This window comes from Portunus trituberculatus, chromosome 45, assembly GCF_017591435.1.
Source record: "Portunus trituberculatus isolate SZX2019 chromosome 45, ASM1759143v1, whole genome shotgun sequence".
NCBI lineage: Eukaryota > Metazoa > Arthropoda > Malacostraca > Decapoda > Portunidae > Portunus > Portunus trituberculatus.
The window spans coordinates 2,334,089-2,350,279 of record NC_059299.1 but is presented as its reverse complement, the minus strand read 5'-3'; the positions used below and the strand labels follow the sequence as shown (position 1 = coordinate 2,350,279).

General features: G+C 44.8%; 1 protein-coding gene across 8 annotated transcripts in view; it reads right to left on the bottom strand.

The window, feature by feature from the left end:
* Positions 1 to 13: 13 nt before the first annotated feature.
* LOC123519365 (probable nuclear hormone receptor HR3) overlaps positions 14 to 16,191 on the bottom strand; it is a 207,093-nt gene continuing 190,915 nt past the window's right edge. For all 8 annotated transcript variants that reach the window (XM_045280642.1, XM_045280640.1, XM_045280641.1 and 5 more), the window contains 9 exons: positions 14,658 to 14,823; positions 13,668 to 13,855; positions 8,806 to 9,357; positions 6,175 to 6,317; positions 5,808 to 5,940; positions 5,471 to 5,695; positions 1,944 to 2,097; positions 1,379 to 1,498; positions 14 to 783 (listed from right to left, as the gene is read on the bottom strand). In XM_045280642.1, the coding sequence (XP_045136577.1) occupies positions 1,393 to 1,498; positions 1,944 to 2,097; positions 5,471 to 5,695; positions 5,808 to 5,940; positions 6,175 to 6,317; positions 8,806 to 9,357; positions 13,668 to 13,855; positions 14,658 to 14,823 (1,667 nt within the window). In that variant the 3' untranslated portion in view covers positions 14 to 783; positions 1,379 to 1,392. The remainder of the gene's footprint in view (positions 784 to 1,378; positions 1,499 to 1,943; positions 2,098 to 5,470; positions 5,696 to 5,807; positions 5,941 to 6,174; positions 6,318 to 8,805; positions 9,358 to 13,667; positions 13,856 to 14,657; positions 14,824 to 16,191) is intronic.

The window sequence follows — 16,191 nt, the reverse complement described above, 5'->3', positions numbered from 1 at the left end:
ATAAATTAAACTATACAAAATTAAAAGCTACCTAAACTTATATATATAAAAAAAAGACTTAAGTGAAATAATGATGGAGCTGATGACATGATATTAGTGGCAAATTTTGTTTACCATTCTGACAATGACAAGAATGAGTGATAACAATTTTTTTGTTTTTATGTAAAAGGCAATAAAGATTTTTAGTGTGTAACAGTTTACGTAATAATATAATTAAATATTTTTTTTAAGTATACAATATCTTCAATTTACAAAGATAAGGACCATCCTCAAGGGCGATTACATGATTCCTTAAAAAATAAACTGTGTATATTCTTCAACCTTGAACTATTTATTAACCATCCTCTCCTGGAGACTCATTAGCGCAGCCAGGAGTCCGTAAGCAGCCGCGTGCTGACCTCTCGATTATAAGGCATCATGATCAACATTATAATCTACAGTGGGGCTGCTGCGGGCTGCTTAAGATTACAGTGGAGGCTTCCGGCACCCTCTCCTCTACACAGAACACTTGTTAGACTCTGTAAAACTCACAACACATCTAGAAATGGTATCTTATAAAAGAGCCCGGGTAATGGAGGGGTGTTCTGCCCTAACAAGTAACACTAACAAACAATTCACGAAGGTAATGTACAACACGTTACTCTCCGGTATAAAACGATGTGATGGAGCAACAGAGCCGAGGAGGAGGAAGAGGAGGAGAAGGAAGAAGAGGAAGAGGAGGGGGAGGAGGAGGAGGAGGGGGAGGATGTTCCCCCAACACACTGAACTTCGTTACCACGTAGTCTGAAATGAAGAAGGAGAGCGTTAGTGGCAATTGAAACATAGGTCTACTATTAACCCATCCAGTACCAGGGCGCGTTTCCATATTCCTTCTGATGACTATTTGGTGACTTTATACATCTTTGGAAACTTGTGTGGGGATCAAAATAGTGAAGACTGTGTGGCCATTAATTCTTTGACGTCCATAGACCCTTTCTAATGACAATAAAATGGTCTAATCGTACCTAAAAATCAAGGTAAAAATGGGTAAAAATGCGTCCCAGTACTGAAGAGGTTAACTACCTTATAAATAGGAGTTGTGTTTGGTTGTGAACTATGTAGTGCATTCTGAATCGATGTATGAATGTCCAGGAGTCAATCTCTTACTTCACACATTCCTCACCGTCATATATTCATTGATTCATGACAGACTTATATGTATGTGAATGAAAAATGAAGGTATTATTTTATTAACGAATTTCCACCGAGTATGATTCCCCTCTCTCTCTCTCTCTCTCTCTCTCTCTCTCTCTCTCTCTCTCTCTCTCTCTCTCTCTCTCTCTCTCTCTCTCTCTCTCTCTCTCAAACACACACACACACACACACACACACGACATACCCGCGCGAGGCACCTCAGGAGTCCACATTGAAGATTTCCTTGTGGAGGTCCGAGAACTGCAGGTGTGGCGCGGCTCGCTTGAACTTGCTTAGGGCGTCCTGGTGCAGCATGCTGAGCTCCCTGCAGCGGCGACACGAGGCAGCACAGGCAAGGCGGAGAGGAGGAGGGAAGGAAGTGTTATTATTGGGAAGAGTTCGAGTTAGGGAGTCACTTGGAAGCTTTGCGCACTAGATCAAGCTGACCTAAGCTGTGTGGATGTGAGGTCCAAGATAACAGAGTAGTGTTTGGTTCAGCTGAATGTTGCTTTGTGTTCTTAATGTTAATGTCACCACGATTACTTCCAATAATCTACAGTTGCTTTCTCTAATCTTTTACTTCCAGACTTCATTGGCATTAAAAAGAAAAAAAAGGCAACACAGTAAACAGGCAAAACTAATTGTCGAGGTTTACAGACTCACGTATCCTTCCAACAAACCATGTATCGCACGTATCGTTTCAATATTGTGACCATAGAAACATCAATCCCTCTATCTCTGAGTAGCAGCAGCAACAGCATTGGGCTCACCTGAGTGCCGGCATCTTGGCGATCAGGAAGGCGTACACAGTCACGTCCCCCTTGACTGGATACCTGTGGGTCTTGTCCAGCTCCATAAGGAGTGATCGGCCGACGGCTTCATTGAGTTTGGCGATCTCGTCCGTCCCGCGCAAGCCCGGCCGATCTAAGGGGTGAGAGAAAGGAAATACTCGCTATTAGACACCAAGTAATGCCACTAAAGCTACGAAGGAGCAAGTCTGGCTGGTAACTGGCTTGTCCACCCACCCACCCCTCACCGAGACAGGACACACCAAGGGGCGTGGAGAGGCGAGGGGGACAGTCTGTACCAAGGTGGCCTGTCTCCAGCCTGCAGACCTAAATTCAGTCAAAGTCAATAAACCTCTTCCACACATGGCCCTGGGCGTCGCGTCATGAGGTGCCTCACTGACAGGTTGATGCTTTAAGACTATCAAACCGAATCACTCATCCAAAACAAATATTTAAAAATAAATAAATGGCCTAATACCCAAGGCAGGGAGATGAGAGAGCTTTATTAAATATATAAGTGAAAAAAAACGCAGGGACACACACACACGTGGCATCAACGAGGCACACTCATCACACACTCACGCCAACAGGGATGCAAAGAGTATGTAGTGGCAAATGAAAATACTGTTGAAAAAAGATAACACACTAATGGAAATCAAATAAAAAATCAGTGACATCAACAAACAAAAACAGCAACAACTACTTTATTATTGGCACTGAGCTCAACCGTAAGTGAGTGAGTGATGCAAAACAATGAAGCAAAACTGATCATATGCTTTTCATCTCTTTATGTCTACTCAGGCCAGAACACTGATGCTGTTAGTCACACACTGAGCACACACCCAGGCGCTAGAGAACCAGGGAGTACCAAGAAGACTACTGGTGAAGGAAGGCAGGAAGAAAGGTGGTCGTCAGAAGTCGTCACTCCAGTCTCACCCCGCTTCGCTTGGTCATAATCTCAAAAAAATGGAGTGAGTGAAGGGTACTGAAGGAGCGAGGCGGGGAGAGTGGAGTAGCGACGAGGTTATTGAGGGTTAGTAACACAGGAACAATGGTAGCGAGGATTAGTCAAGCTTAAGGAGGCACGGAGGAAGTAAAAAAATAAAAAGAAAAAGTGGAAATCAAAGACACCATACAACAAATAAATACAATTCCTCTAGTCACTGTGTCGGGCCCTAGAAGCTTGTGGACTGGAGACAACACAAGCTGGATAGTGAGTGATTCATTGCTTTCCTTCTATGTATCAAATAGCGTTTACGTATCACAGGTCACATCAAGGACGTATGAAGGCTTATCATTTCATCTACAGCAAAACAAAACAAGCCACTCAAGAGTTTGTCCTGTGTAACATTGGAAATAATGAGGACACACAAATAAATGAATGATGAGTCGAAGTGTTGCGGGGTGAGATGGCCGCCCTGGCTGGCTGTGTGGCGGTGTGAGGGTCGCGGGGGGTGCAAGGGCGTGGCACAGAGGGAGGGGAAAGGTGTGGCACTCCCGGGCACTCACACCTGGCCCCCAAAGCGGCACTGTGCCAAAAGTGTCTTCTTTCACCTGAGTCACGGAAGATACGCCGCTACTCCTTACGAGAAAGTATGTCATTTAAAAGAAATGAATAGAAAAATCATCTTTAGAGTATATCAATATTATTATTATTATTATTATTATTATTATTATTATTATTATTGTTATTATTATTATTATTATTATCATTATTATCATCATCATTATTACTGCTACTATTTACATGAATCGAGGCATAAATTGAAAGGAAACGGAGGAGCGGGTGTGAGCGACGCAGGGAAGTGTTCGTTTGTTACACAACAGGCAGCTTTGTAGGGCGCGGGGAAAAAAAAAAGAAAAAGAAAGTTAAATACAGTCTGTAGATGAAGCCACACGAGGGAAGGGACGCTCTGTGGGGAACACTGACACACTAACCAAGCTTTACCGAGGCCGGGGAAATGAAAAAGAACGCACAAACGAGCACGCCTTGAAGCAGAAACAGGCCTCGTGGGAAAAAAAATAAGTAAAAGGTAAACACGTAATAATGAATTAATACCATGATCTTGAGGAAGTCATTCTGTCACCTCGGTGGTTTTGCCAGAATGTCAAGGAAAATTTATATTGTGAGTATCAAAGTCAAGAGTTCTTTCCGCGAGTCATTTGATGAACAATGATGGAAAAAAGTTCCTCCCGCGTGACCGTGAGTGACGCGCCCCGCTGCCTGTCACGTGACGACTCGCGATGCCTTGGTGGAGTTTTTGATCCGGTGGCGCCGTGTTGTGGCGCTGCCCGACCCAGTACACCCTTGGCCTCGCGCCGGAAAGGACACATGATGCGGGAGGGGGCGGCATTCCCCTCACCACCCCCAAGCCAGCCAGCGCGCCCCTCCGGCACCACCTCGCAGTTCGGTAAAGGTGTGGAAGGAAAGGCTGGACCCAAGACAGCAAAACAAGTGCCAGTGCCTCACGTGCCGTACTGTTAATGTAACACAGCAAATCAAAGAGGAGGGCGACACTAAGACAGGGTGTCCCAAGGCAATGACAGCAGGATGAGCCCTGCAGCTGCAGGGGTAGCGGCGCCGGGACCGCCACTCGCCGCTGCCACTCGCCCTCTCCGAGTCTGCCAGGTGAGTGGGCGGACAGCGTGCGGCGAGCGAGTGGCGGCGCCCAGCAGTCCGCCGGAAGAAATGAACACGTGGAAGTGTATGAGTGTGGCAAAACTGCTTCATCATCGTCATCATCATCAAGCGGCAGCAACAGTGAACCTCAAGAATCGTATTTCAACTCACTCTCAGAAAACTCCCGCCTGACCCCTGCCTGGGCCCGGGAGTGAGAAGGGAGGGGGAAGTAAGGGAGGTGGGAGTGTCAGGGAGAGGCGGAGACTGTGAAGTGTGTGGTAGTGTGTACTTGTGTCGGGTGACTCAGCTGGTTGGGGAACAAGGCACGCACACACACACACACACACACACACACACACACACAGGAAGGCGTCAGGACGAGGGTAATGGGACGGAGGGAGGGAGGGAGGGAAGGAGGGAAGGAGTGATGTAGGGAGGCGCAGCCGGCGGTCGGGGGAGTTTCCTGGCGAGGTGAGAGTCCGTTGTACTTACAGTGATGGTGCCTTTGTTGTAGTTAAGAGAAGTAGAGAGCAGGGCCTCAGCTGGGCCACCGAGCGTGAGCCTTACCCGAGGTGTAACCACAAGACTGCCGCCATCGCCCCGCTGCCGCACTCAGGGCCTCACTCCCCGTCATAGGTCACACGTCAGCCCGCTCGCAGCGAGGCAGGTTGTGTAAGTGAAGCTTCGTGACTGTGCGAGTCAGCGTTACCTCGAGTCGTGAGTCACGTGAGTGGGCCTGGCTGCGGCAGCGGGTGGAGATGGAGCCGCACTGATACGGTCCCAGTCACACTGGGGGTAAAGCAGCACACTGGGTGGCAAAACTGATGCCAACCCCATCCATCCAGGGCGCCATCATCAGCACTACTACCAACACAGCGCTGCTCCTTACCTGCTTGTAGCAGCACAAGAGCAGAGTACAAGCCTAACTCTGTGTCTGTCAATTTAAGTTCAGCGATAGTTTTGGCAAATTCAAAGACGTTGTTAACAAGTTTCATTTCCACAGTCTCCGTGGTGAGGAAGGCTTCCATGGGCAGCAGCGTGTCGCCGTACACCACACAGTTCTGGTTCACGTCGTAGTACCGAGTCATCCGCAGCACTGCCAGCTCGAAGCTCCCTGCAAACACAAGACACATTACCATCTCACCACCATCACCATTACCACCACAGATGTGTCCAGCTTGCAGTCCACTGCGCGGCCTGCCGGGTTGCCACGCCGCGCCGCTTACCTGCTTTGAGAAGGACGATCTGGTCATCTTGCGAGAATTTCCTGAATCCCGGGACGGCCTTCGCGAACTCGATGATTTGTTGGATCACCGACGTCAGCTTCTGGGCGCAGTCGAACCAGAGCTCCTCGTGAGCCTGTGGAGGAACGCCATTGTTACTATCACCATTACACACACACACACACACACACACACACACACACACACACACACAGCAATATACTAACAAAGAAAGCGACATGTGCAAAGAATATACATAAATCTCAAGACATAATAAACTGGACCCAAAGATAAACACACACACACACACACACACACACACACACACACACACACACACACACACACACACACACACACACACACGTACCATATTTTTGTAGTAGGTGACTTTGGAGATATCAAGGGACTGTTTCCTCATGACGTCTGCTATGTGTTCTGAGGAGTAAAGGCAGGTCCTGAGGTGCGCGTCGGCCACCCAGCGAGCAAGGATCTCAGCCAGCTGCGTGGGGTCTGAAATGGGAGCAAGAGGACCGTGAGTGGACAGCGGACGAGTAGCAGGTAACGAGTGCTGGAAAGAGAGGAAGTAAAATTTGAATAGTGAAGCTAATGATAGAAGGTAATAAAGGTAAGAATAAGTGTTAGATAAGAGAAATAGACCAAGATAAAGGAAAAATTGTAGAAAATATGCATGATGAGAGTCAGGTGGAAGGAGAGGAAGTAAGAGGATTTGAAGAAGCTTATGATCGCAATATAGAAGAGATGAGTGGTAAAAAAGGTAAGAATAAGGGTTAGATAAGGAAAATAGACGAAAATGAGAACAAGATTGGCGGAGGAAGAGGAAATAAAAGGGTTTGAAGAAGCTTATGATAGTAAACGAGAGTAGATGAAGGATTGAAAGGTAAGAATGAGAGTTAAATAAAAGAAATAGACGAAAGTGAAGAAGAAATAATAGGAAATAAAGAAAATGAGAGTCAGACTGGAGGAAAAGAAGCTAAAGACCGATTAAAGGTTTTAAAGAAAGTAAAGAAAACGAAACCGAAGGAGAAAAAGAAACTAAGTGTGAAAAGGAAAGAAAAATAAGACACACATCGAGGCTTGATAAGATGAATGAGGAAAATGAAAAGGAAATGACGGAGAAAGGAGAAGACATGAGGAAAAGGAATGAAAATATGAAAAATGAGGGAGAATGAACGATGGAAAAAAAAAGAATGAGGCGTTAAAGAGTAAAAATAAAGAACGGAAAACACAAAGAAGATAAAGAGGAGCAAAGAAGAGAAGGAAAAAGAGGAGAAGGAGAAAGAGAAGAAGAAACACAAGAGAAGAGAAGAAGTCAATGCAGGGGAGGCAACAAGAAAACACCCAATAACTAAAAAAAAACAAAGATAAATAATGAAACAATGCAGAGAGAATCAAAACAGCCACAACAACAACAAAACAACAACAACAAGCACAACACCACTGCAGGGGGGGGGGCCGTAGGGTCAAGAAACACCAGTCACGGGAAGGAAGACGTAAATCAGAATCAAACAAGGACACAGAGATGCATTAAAAAAAAAAAAAAAAGGACACAGGGTAATAAAAATGCTAAATGTAGCGCTAAGTGAGTAGAAAGTAGCAATCTAAGGAGCAAAAAAAAAAAAAAATAGTCTCATTCCTGCTATTTTGCGATGAAGAAATATGCAAGAAATTATTTGAGTGATAATTTATAAGCCAAAGGACTGATGCCATTGAGAGAGAGAGAGAGAGAGAGAGAGAGAGAGAGAGAGAGAGAGAGAGAGAGAGAGAGAGAGAGAGAGCTTAATTTGGACAGCTTGCAATAATTTTCTTTCTAGACTAGTGAAGGAAAACATTCACCTAAAAGCAACAATCAGGAGAAATGAAAATAAATCAGTGAAAAAAAAAAAAAAAATATAGGAAACAATATCAATACGGTAAAATAAAGAAAAAAAAAAAAAAAAAAAAAAAAAAAAAAGGATCCAGATATACAGAATACACACCAATAGTTACGGGGATGCCGAAGGTAACGACGACAGAATGTAAAAATGAAAAAAAAATATATATATATCAAATTTCAGATCACAAGAGAAGATTAAAAAAAAAAAAATAGATAAATAAATAAACAGATAAAGGCTTTTTTCATGCACTTTCATCAATGCAGCAACACACACACACATACACACACACACACACACACACACACACACACACACACACATACACACAGACAATTAACCTTTCAACATAGCAAAAAGGAGGAGGAGGAGGAGGAGGAGGAGGAGGAGGAGGAGGAGGATGTCGGTTTAGCAATACACGCATTAGGATCGGAAGGCAAGTGTTGTAGTGTTGCTAAATGACCTTTCAAGCAACACTGCAACCTCTTTCCCCGTCCCTCTCCCTCCTCTCCCCCTCCCTCCTCCTCTCCTTCCATCAGTGACAATCTAAAGCAAAAGTAAAGGGAAGGGAAAGAAGATAAAGTCGATAAATGGGAATAAATGGAGGGAATTGTGGGAGTAGGATTCGTTTTTCCCTAGGTGTTTCTCTCTCTCTCTCTCTCTCTCTCTCTCTCTTGCATCCTTCCTCTTCACTTCTATGTAGCAATTCTAGATTAAGTAAGAGAGAGAGAGAGAGAGAGAGAGAGAGAGAGAGAGAGAGAGAGAGAGAGAGAGAGAGAGAGAGAGACAATCCAAAACATCCAGAAACATCCCATTCGCTCATTTTCTACACTCATCCCATTTTCTTTCGCTCCGTGTGGGGTGACTGATGAATTTCTGAAGGGCATGAGACGGGGAGGCGGAGAAGGAGGCTGGCTGAGGGAACCATAGGGCATCTTGGGGCTTGCTTTTTACTTACCGTCCGGGATGAGGGCCTGGGAAACTCAAGAGGGTGTTGGAAGGAAGGAATAGAGAAGGAACTGATAAACTCAAAGGCATGTCATTCGTCACTCAAGCGTCATGCACCACCGAGACATGCAGAGAGACCATGCAACAAGTTATCTTACGAGGGGACACAGTTTCTTCGTCAGGTAGCACCGTGGCGCCTGCTACACCACCACCCGTCTGTTGCTGGTGGTGGTGGTGTTGCTGTTGCTGTAGCTGCGCCTGCTGTAGTTGCTGGTGCGGCTGCTGTTGTTGTTGTTGTTGTTGTGGTTGTTGTTGTTGTGGTTGTGGTTGTTGTTGTTGTGGTTGTTGTTGTTGTTGCTGAGACTGACTTAGGGGCGGAGAGGCGGGCCCGGGAGGGAGGTAGGTGGTGCTGTCTACAGAGGTGAGGCTTTTGTCTGACATGCTGCTGCTGCTGGTGCCACAAAGCCTCGTGGTCTGCAGCGTGTCCATGTTAAAGCACGTTTCTACTTCTTCTTTGATTATGATGTCCGCTTCTCCCATGAGACCGCCACCACCTCCCCCTCCTCCCCCTCCTCCTTCACCACCACCACCTCCTCCTCCACCCCCACCTCCGCCAGGCCCAGCACCCCGCATCTGACCACCACCAGCTAACTCGCTTCCTCCTCCTCCTCCCCCCGAGTTGGCTTGCCTCTGGGCGAACCCGCCTTTACCTGAGGAGTGACCACCCAACACCTGAGCATTAGTGAGGACCCAAGGCAGGTGAGACGACCAAACCCCAGGCACCGTGCATGCAGGAAGGAGTACTGTGCACCATTCCTTCTGGTAATGTAGTAACTGTGCAACCTTCACTCTTCATTCCCTTGGGTAACTTCAAATATGTGCTTTTTGGTCTTTTTTTTTAAGAGGGTCAAAATCTTAAAGTCAAGTCTGGATGAAACTGTATGTTGATTTTGGGACTAGTTACTCATTATTCCCTTGGTTAATTTTAAATATGTGCTTTTATTGTCTTTATAAGGGTCAAAGACTGAAATTGTCAAGTCTGGATAAAATTGTATGCTTATTTTGGGATTATTTATTCATCATTCCCTTGGGTAACTTCAATTATGTGCCGTTTTGTATTTTTTAAGGGGGGGGGGGTGGTCAATCAAAGTCTCACATAGTCAAGTCTGGACGAAACTGCATGTTGATTTCAGGACTTCAATTTTCTAAGGATGTTGACAGGGATTACTACGCCGCGACACGAGGGTCATATGGCGCTGTTAGTGAAGGTTGTGTTTTGGGGGTGTGCGTGTTCCCTCAGCGACACTCGGGTAAGTCAGTCATTCCTGCTTGCACGGGGCGTTTCCACCACTAATGTTAAGTCAAACGAACAACTCTTTCTCTTTAATATATTCAAGTATTCACAAATTTAACACTAAGATAGATGTGGCGTGAAAACAAACTAATACAAAATCTAATCCATTTGTTCTCAGGAGTCGTGATGAAGGAGGATGAGGGGAGAAAGTGAGGGAGAGGGGAAAAATGGTGGAAGGTGAGAGGGAGGGAGAGTACAAGTGCCTTACTTACACCTGCGCTCATCACACCTGTTTGAGTGCTGGGAAGGTTGTGATGAAGGGAAAGGGGGGTGGGGGTGATGGTGGGCAATGGTGAGTCACAAGTTATCAAGTCAGACAGTCGAGAAGTAATGTGCATGGTGACTTAGAGAGAAAGGGAGGATAAAAAACATGTTTGTACAAGTATTCACAGGTTACCCACTTACCTGTATAGAGGGAGATGGGAGGTAATTAAGGCTTAAGCTACAGGTAAATTCCAGGTAATATTAGTTGCTTCACCTTAGTTATTACAGGCACGCGAAAATCTCTATATATTTTTGTACTCAATTTTTTCATGTCATTATTTTTTTTCTTTTTAATCCCTTCAGTACTGGGACACATTTTTACCATTAGATTTATGTACAATTAGACCATTTTATTGACATTAGGAAGGGTCTATGGAGGTCAGAAGATTAATGGCTAGAGTCTTCACTATTTTAATCCCCCACATGAGTTTCTGAAGCTGTATAAAATCACCAAATAGTCACCAGAATGAATATGGAAACGCGTCATGGTACTGAAAGGGTTAATTTCTTCTTATTATCATTGTTTTCTACTTTCCCCATTCTTCATAACGTATCGGTCCTTCTCTTCTTCCTCCTTTATTTTCATCTATTATCTTTTATCCTTTATCACCTCGTAGACTCATTAACATTTTCGTATCTTTTTTATATTCCTTTTTATCTACACTCCCTCTTTCTATCTAGTTCATATCAGTTACCCATTCAATCTCCCTCTCTCCTTATCTCCCTCCCACTTGTCTTATCTGCCTCTCTATCTGACAACACTGAACGAGACACAGAAGGAGATAACGCCCTGGTATTCTCCCCAAACCCCACTCCTCTCTCTCTCTCCCCACTCCTCACTCTCTACTCCCCACTCCTTATTTCTCCACTCTCCACTCCCCACCCTTCTCTCCCTGCTCCTTACTCTCTACTCTAACTCCCAATTCACTCCCCAAACCGTGAGTGAACCAGGAAAAGAGGAAGAAAAATGGATATTCTCTAAAAAAACAGTGGAGATATATATTTTTTACAATTCACTGAAGGTTGTAGCGGTACTTCTAAATCACTTGAGGACTCGTAGCAATATTTCTGAGACACCCTGTATTCTTCCTTACGTGTGTTATTGCAGCTCCCTCCCTCACCACCGCCACCATCACCACCACCACCAGCACCACCACCAATCATCAGCATAACGTTACATTTTACCTCCCTCATAATTTTTCTCTCCCCTTCTTCACACACACACAGACACACACACACACACAAACACACGCCACCTGAACACTATAAGCTTTGTCATCGCGTAACGCTTTTCTTCGCTATAACGTCACAGTGTCATGGTGCGTGGTTGCCTACTACTGTTACTCATCTGGGATACGAACCGCTCTCTTACATTACTATCAAATTTATGGGAATCTTCTCTGTTTGGCAGCTCGTGTTGTTATTTCTCAGGCAGTGGAGGAAAGTTGATATTTTTACGCGCTTTTTTCCCTGGAGAGAGAGAGAGAGAGAGAGAGAGAGAGAGAGAGAGAGAGAGAGAGAGAGAGAGAGAGAGAGGTCCTACACTACACACGCCTAGTTATTCACGTCACCTACTGAAAAATGTAAATGAAGTCTTGAGGGTGAGAACTAACATTTTTCTTTTTTTTTATTTATACCATGTGGGCTTTTCCGGGAATTTCTGGGCTAAAGGGGATACTTTTAAGGGTGCCTCCTATCTCAAAGCCCACCCGCTAGGAAACCCTTGCAACGAGTGAGGAAGCCCAACCTACACTCGGACCGTGGACAGGATTCGAACCCGTGCGCTTGGAGACCCCTCGGACCCCAAAGCACGCATGGTTCTACTGTAACACTGTACAGGTTTGTAAGGATCTGAGTGGCTGAGAAAGATAATGGAAGGTAAGAGAGAGACAGAAACCTAACCTAACCCAATACTAACCTAACCTAACTTAGTCTAACCTAACTTAACTTGAATTAACTCCCTGACGTAACAATCTAACCTAACCTAACCTGACGTAACTTAACCTAACCTAACCTAACCTATCCTAACTTAACCTAACAAGGATCAACAGAACATGAACAGAACAAGAGAAACAATCAAAGTAAGCGAAGTATTTTCTCTCGCCACCTCAACACTGACAAGCTTTTCCCATTTTCTTTAACAGGCAGAAACTAATTAACGTGTGTGTGTGTGTGTGTGTGTGTGTGTGTGTGTGTGTGTGTGTGTTTTTTGTGGGTTCTCTGTGTTCCTTTTCCTTCACTGCGCTTTGTTGTTGTTTGTGTTTACTCTATTATTCAAGCAACCCTTTTACACCTGTTTCTCTTCCTCTTCTTCCTCTTCTTCTCCTCTTTAACTTCTATTTTTCTACTCTGGTTCCTTTTTTCTCTGACAACCTACTTATCCTCCGTTATTAGTCTCCCTCTGTTTCCCCTTCGCGGTTTATATTTTTCTTTTTTCACGCCAGCTTAAGTCAACACGAAAAATGAGCTTATTTCTCCTTTTTTTTTTTTACTATTTTCCCCTCATTTGTTTCCCTCCGCTTCGCTTTCACAGTCTTTTTTTTTTTCACGTGAACTGTACGTAAACAGGAAAACGCGCCTTTATGTAACCGTGTCACTTTTTTTTAATGAGTTTTTCCCCTCTTTTTGTGATTCTAGAGTGACTTCCTTTTTATCCTCTCATTAACTTCTTTTGTTCTATTTTCACAGTTATCGTCTTATCGCCTAAACTCAAAAGGAAGCACAAACATCGACGCAACTAACAACTATCAGTGTTTTGATGTTCTTTTCAATCTTACTCCTCTTTCACCACTAATATCTTTCAATTTTATCTTCTTTACTACTCCTTCACATTAACTTACACAAGAATGGACGTGACTAGCAACCACAGGCGTTTTGATGTTTTTTTTTTTAATGTTTTCCTCTCTTTTGTTATTCATTTACCGCCATCTTACTCTTTCACCACTATCATCCTTCAATTTTACCTTTATTACTACTCCTTCGCATTAATTTACACAAGCATGGATGGAACTTATAATTATCAGTGTTTTAAGGTTCTTTTGACTGTTTTCCTCTCTTTCGTGATAAATTTAGCGGCATTTTACTCTCTCATCACTAACATCCTTCAATCTTGCCTTCATTACTTCTCCACAATAACTTACACAAACATTGAAGCAACTTTTAATGTTCTTTTTAACTGTTTTCCTCTCTTTCGTGATCCATTTAGCGCTATGTTACTTCGCTCTCACCATTAACAGCCTTCAATTTCACCTTCAGTACTACTCCTCCACATTAATTTACACAAAAAATTGTAGAAAAAAAAAATGCATTTAACACACAACCTTTCCTCAAATCACTAATCAATCTTACCTTCAACTCACACCTGGCCACCTCGAAACACCTGCCTGACGGAGGGACACTCACCTGAGGACACAACAGGTGACATGGCCCCAGACTCCGGCAGGGGCTCTAATGAGGGCTGGCGGTGGTCGAAGGTGGTAGAGTCAACAACGTATTCTGGGTTGATCTCGAAGGGCACCGTGGGAGTCGTGGTCTGGGGGATGTAATTGTAGCTGGAGGAGGTGAAGGAGGCGATGTCTGAGCCGTAGTACCTGCAGGAGAGAAAGAGAGAGGTGTGTTAGTACTGAACGGCAAGTATGTCTTATAGTTTGTGTACTCTAAAATGGCTTCTGGATTTTAAACTAATTGTAGCTTATTGATAATTGATTTGATGTCAATATTACTTGGTTTCTGTTGCTCGACCCTCTAGTGACAAGGACAGCTCACGGTTTTCCTCAAGATCTGACAACCACGCATTCCCTGGGGCACCATTCAAACCCAGACCGAGACCCAGGAGTCATTTTACAGTAGACACACTATAGTAGAAGGTTATGACATGTGCACTGGTCCTCTTGTATCTTTGTTTGTATATGTATTTTGTAGTGTATGTATTTGTATGTATTCTGTAGTGTATGTATTTTGTATCTTTGCTTCTGTGTGCATTCTGTTATCTCATGTTCTCCATTTCTTCCTTTCTACTCATTTGTGTTTCTGCCAAAGTCACGTAATTGTTAACCCTTTCAGTACTGGGACACATTTTCACCATGAGTTAGTGTGTGATTAGGCGATCTTATTGACATTAAGAAGGGTCTATGGAGGTCAGAAGATCAATGGCTAGACCCTTTACCATTTTAACCCCCCACTGAGTTTCTGAAGCTGTATCAAATCACCAAATAGTAAGTAGAATGAATATGGAAACGTGTCATGCTACTGAAGAGAGTGAGGGCAAATGAAGTACTATTAAATTCTTCTTTTCTATCCATTTGTGCTTCAACCAGAGTGTAAATTGAGCTAAATTAGGACAAAAAAGTATATATCACTCCTTTGTGTTCCCTTGTGTTGGGATGCACTCACGTCGGGGTGTAGAGGTCGGAGGAGGTGGGCGTCGGGGATTCATACATGGAGGAGTCGGGCGAAGTCTCCTGGCCCGCCATACCCATCTGTGCCGCCGCCTTGTGATACCGCACCTCGTCCTCCACCTTCTCCCGTTGCTTCTTGCTCATCCGCCCGAACTTCACCGCTGCAACGAGACACAGTACGTTAGGAGGGTGGTAGCAGGTGGAGGGTGGCTCGTAAAGGTGACTGGTGTGGTTGGAGAGATTTAAGGAAGGTTGGTAAGGAAAACTGTGGATATGGTTGTATGGTAAGGATGGTTTGAATTGTGTGGAAAGCGTGATTGTGAGATTTGGAAGGTTGGAAGGCTCAAGTGAGGGTTAGTTTGAGTAGAAGTAAGGAGAGACAAAAAAGATAAGGGAAAGGTATGGGGAAGAGAAGATTATAGTAGAAAAAATAAGAAAAAAATGTATAGAGGTAGTCAAACAAGAATTAAGAAGTAACTACACGAATTTCCACATAAACCCTGAAAACAAACAAACAAACAAACAAACAGAAACAATCACAACTCGAACCACAAACAACAAACAAGAAGAAACACGAACAAGAACGGAGGAAGAGAAGCAAAATCAAGCAAAGAAAAGTACGTGAAATGAGTGAGGTCAGTGACCTTCCACCCACCACCCACACCCCACCACCCACGCCCCACCACGACCCAAGGCAGCGATAACATAACAACTCTAAGTCACGGGCAGAGAGTTGCGGTGTTCGTCAAGGTCGTTTGAGTTATAATGAGGAACACTGACTGGATGGACTGGGGAAGACTACCTAGAAGAGTGCACGGTCATTCACTCCTGCCTGCACGGAATGTGTGTGTGTGTGTGTGTGTGTGTGTGTGTGTGTGTGTGTGTGTGTGTGTGTAAGCGTGGCAGCATTCTTTCCCATCCCAAAAGTTAACGCAAATACCAACCACGCCATGAGAGAGAGAGAGAGAGAGAGAGAGAGAGAGAGAGAGAGAGAGAGAGAGACGTTCTTTTCTATACGCCTTCGTGCCGTCCTTCACACAACCCCTTCCCTTAACCCACTCCCTGAGGCTAGACACACACACACACACACACACACACACACACACACACACACACAGAGTCCAGCAGTAGAAGGAGCAGCGGCCGCGTGACTAAGACAACACCAAGAACAGAACGCGGAAGTTGAGGTCACTTTGGCAGGCATCCAGGAGCCCCGCCCAGCCTGAGGGAGGGACTGGTGCGGCCACGGGCAATAGGACAAACCAGCCTCCTTCGTAACCCACTGCCTCGCTCCCCCACCTCTTGCCTGTCATTGCCCTCTCGCTCCGCCGCCGGCTAGCTGGAACTCCTCTCTCGCACTCTCTCGCTGCTTCCATCCCTCCCTCCTACTCTCTGTCTTATGCAATGTCCTCTCCCGCGCGCTCTTTCTCCCTCCTCTCTCTCTCTCTCTCTCTCTCTCTCTCTCTCTCTCTCTGGTCTTTGCTCACACAGACACATTTCCTTGCATCTCCAAAGGTGTTAGTCATTAA